The sequence below is a fragment of the Rhea americana genome, unplaced genomic scaffold (assembly GCF_003343005.1).
Source record: "Rhea americana isolate MKP2758 unplaced genomic scaffold, rheAme1 scaffold_215, whole genome shotgun sequence".
Lineage (NCBI taxonomy): Eukaryota > Metazoa > Chordata > Aves > Rheiformes > Rheidae > Rhea > Rhea americana.
The window spans coordinates 381,315-384,766 of NW_028186305.1; the positions used below are offsets into that span (position 1 = coordinate 381,315).

Consider the following 3,452-nt stretch of genomic DNA (forward strand, 5'->3'; position numbering starts at 1 on the left):
GCTCAGCTCCATCTTAAATCCCGCCTGGGTCTAGGACGGCCACAACCATTTGCTTTCCCTTTCCTTCCCCGGACCCTTCCGTGCCCTYGGAAAACCCGCCTGCGGGGATGGCCGGGGGCAAGCGCAGCTCCCCGCGGGGGCACAGGGCGTCCGGCCATTTCCTGACCCCCAACGAGGGGGTTCTCCTGGAGAAAATCCCCCCCGGCCGGCTGCCCGGCCGCGGCTCGCGTGCACGGCGGGAGCGTCGGCCCGGCGCGTCACCGACCTCTGCCCTCTCGCTGCCGCTTTTGTGCCCTTTCCCCAAAACGCTGCACCCGCCGCGCGTTAAAGGCTGAGGGAAGCGTCTTTCCGCGAGGAAGGGCCAGCGCCCGCCACGCGCCCCGGCCCAGCGCCGCCGGGGACGCGCTCTGCCCCGCAGGGCACGCAGGCGAGACGGGGTGGGGGACAGGGGACGGGGACACCGAGCGCTTCGCCCTCGCCGGCTGCCCCCCACTCGCCCCTTACCGGTCTCCCTTCGATCTGCGTTTCTGCAGGTTCTTGCCCTTGGGTCTCCTCTCGCTGCCGATGCAGAAGACGCCGCCCGGGCCGGTCACCCGGATGGACTCCAGGCCTTTGGAGGACTTCTTGAAGGTAAATTCGACAGCTTCGCCCTCYTTGAGGCTGCGGAAACCCTCCATGTGGAGCTTGCTCTGGGGGAGGCGAGGGACGGAGGGGCTCAGCGCCGTGGCCGCTGCCGCGCGGACCCTCCGGGGAGCCCCCAAACGCCAACGCGCCCCTGAGGCCCTGGTTTTGCAGACAGACGCTGCCGAGGAGCGTAGAGGTCCCGAGCGCGTCACTTCTGCGCCCGCCCTGAGCCACAGCGGGCCCGTGGCAAGCCCCAGCCCCGCGAGCGCTGCCCCGTGCCAGGAGGGACGTTAATGCCCCCCCCTGCCCCCCCCCGCCCGGGCCGACCCCTCTCGGGCAGTGCTCAGCGCCCAACCTGCTTCTGCCCCAGCGAAACGGCCGCCCCGTCTCTTCGCTGCTCTCCCCGTGCTTCGTGCTCCCCTGCGGAGAGGCAGCGCCCGGGGGACACGGAGTGACCCCCCCCCGCACACACACACACGGGCACCAGCAAATCCAGGAGGTTTTGCTGCAAGCCACGGCCAAAAAACTGCGGGGACGGTACGCCGGAGCAGATCCGGGGCCCCACGGGAGGCGTTTGCTCGTCCCTCCCCGCTCGGCTTCCCAGAACAACGAGGAGCTTTTCTCGGGGCCCGAAGGCTGCAGTTTCCCGATGCGACATGGCACGGCCGTTACCAAAAACGAGAGCCCCTTCTGGCCTTAGCTCGCCCGGGTCCGCAGCCCTCTCGCCCGAGCAGCCTTAAAAAGCGGCTCTGCTGGAGCCCGGCGCCGCTGGCCCCTGGGGCCCAGCTAAACCGGACCGACGCGTCGCTTTTGCTGCAGCCCCGCTCGGTTAAAGCCCTTTAAACGCTACCCCGATAAAGCAGCCGTTGGGCCCTGGCTCATGTGCGCTGGGTGCAGCTCCTTTCCCTCCCGGGATCGCCACATCACCGCCCCCAAAATCAAAGTCGGGAGKTCGGAAAGACCCAGGCCGCGGGGTGGGGCGGAGGGGTGCTGGGGCGAAGGAGCACGAGCGAAGAGGGCTTTGCCGGCGGAGGGSGAGCCGCCGCAGGGCGCCGGGCCCGGCTCAGGCGGCTCCGCTTCCCGGCGGGGCCCGGCGCGGGACCCGGCTTTTTGTGAATGGAGCCGCTCGCCCATTCACGGCTCCTGAGTCAGCGTCACGTGGCGCCGCTGCCCCTTCTGCCCGCGGAGCCGGCGGGGCGCGCGCGGCCCCCTCCCTCCGCCCGCGGCCCCCCGAGCCGGGGCAAACACCCGGAAAAAAATCGGGGAGGGGGGAAGCAGAGCCGCTTGGTYGGTGTGGTGGTGGCGGCGTTTTGGGGCTGTTTGTTTGTTTTTCTGTGGGCTCTTCCAGGACGTGCCCGTGTCCAGGGGCAGGGGAGGGGAGCRGGAAGGCGGCACGGCTGGAGAAAGGACCCTCAAGCCCCCTTTTCTGCAGCTTTTCTCCCCTTTCCTTTCCCAGGATTTCCCCACCCCGGTCCCTGGCGCCTGGCTCCGGGACCCGGCCCGCCGGGGAAGGAGAACCGCTCGCTGGGCCGAGTCACCCAGCCGCCCTGCCCGTCCGCCCGCCGGGGCGAGCAGGGCGCCCTCGGTCGGGATCGCACGGACACCTTTGCTCTCGGACCCGCTCCTGCTCCTAAAGCGGTGCCGAGACACGAGCTCCGAGGTCCCCGACGAAGACACGCCGGGGTCCCGGGCGGCAGCGCCGAGCTCTGCCCGGCCGGGCCGACGGGCTAACGCCCGGGCCCACCGCCGCGCCGYGGCCGGGCGCTGCTCGGCTCTGCCCCGGTGCCAAGCGCCCCGGCGGCAAGAGAGCGTTCGTCCCTCCCGGCRGCGGGAGCTTCGCGTCCGGAGCAGCCGCCCAGCCGAGAGCGGCAGCCGGGAGCAGGGCACGAGCCCCGGTTACCCCCGACAGCCCCCGCGGGGGACGCGGGGCGGCAAACGCGCTGCGCCCCGGGGCGGCCGCGGGCCGGAGGCGAGGAGGAGCCGCGCTGCGCCGCGCTCCCCGGCCCGGGAGGCACCTCCGCAGGGCGAGGGATGGGGGGCGAGAGCCAGCAGCCTCCCGGAGATCTTTATCGGGGGTGTTTACAGCCGCAGCCGGCCCAGCTGTGTTTACACTAGCGGAGATGAAAACTCCCAGGCGCTGGTCCCGCGCTCGGGACAAAGCCGCGCCACGGCAGGGGGCAGGAAGGACCCCGGCGGCCGCCACCGCCGCCGCGAGCGGCCCACGCTCCGGCCGCCGTCTCCCGTGGGTGGCCGGGATGCTACCATCCCGTGGACCAGCTCATCCCCCCCRGGAACATCCCAGCCCAAAGCACCCGGCACCGCGAGGCGGGAGCCTCCACCGGCCCGGGGGCACCCCGCTCTCGCCGCCGGCCGTCGTCCCCCCTCTTCAGCAGGGCTGGCGAGGAAGAGGAGGGCCGAGGCAGGAGCTGCCGCAACGTGACGGGGAGGCTATTTATTTTCCCGGAGCGGGCGAGGATGACAACGGCCTCCGCGGCCCCCCTCCGCCAAAAGGCCAAAGGAAACGCCCTCTCGCCRGGCAGGGAGGGGGGCAGCGGCCGGGGCGCCCCGGCTCTCCCCCCGCCGCGGCCTTTTGAAGTGAGCTGCGAGTGGCTGGTGGTCCCCGCGCATCCCCCCTGCCCCCTGCCCAAAACACACACATTGCTGGCATTCCTCTGTTATCAGATAGGTAATCAAACTGCAGCCCATTGAATTAGCTGCATACCTCCTGCATCTGAAAGGAAGGGGCCCCGCGCCCCCGGCCCGCACCACACACAAAGCGGGAGCCTTCCCAGGCCCCCGCGGCCCCCTCCCCAAAAAAGGGACGGAGG

The 3,452-nt window shown here is 71.2% G+C and overlaps 1 protein-coding gene across 1 annotated transcript in view; it reads right to left on the bottom strand.

Annotated features, from left to right (window-relative positions):
* LIN28A (lin-28 RNA binding posttranscriptional regulator A) overlaps window positions 1-3,452 on the bottom strand; it is a 19,960-nt gene that overhangs the window by 4,331 nt on the left and 12,177 nt on the right. Inside the window, exon 3 of the mRNA XM_085305126.1 lies at window positions 505-689. Within this exon, the coding sequence (XP_085161252.1) occupies window positions 505-689 (185 nt within the window). The remainder of the gene's footprint in view (window positions 1-504; window positions 690-3,452) is intronic.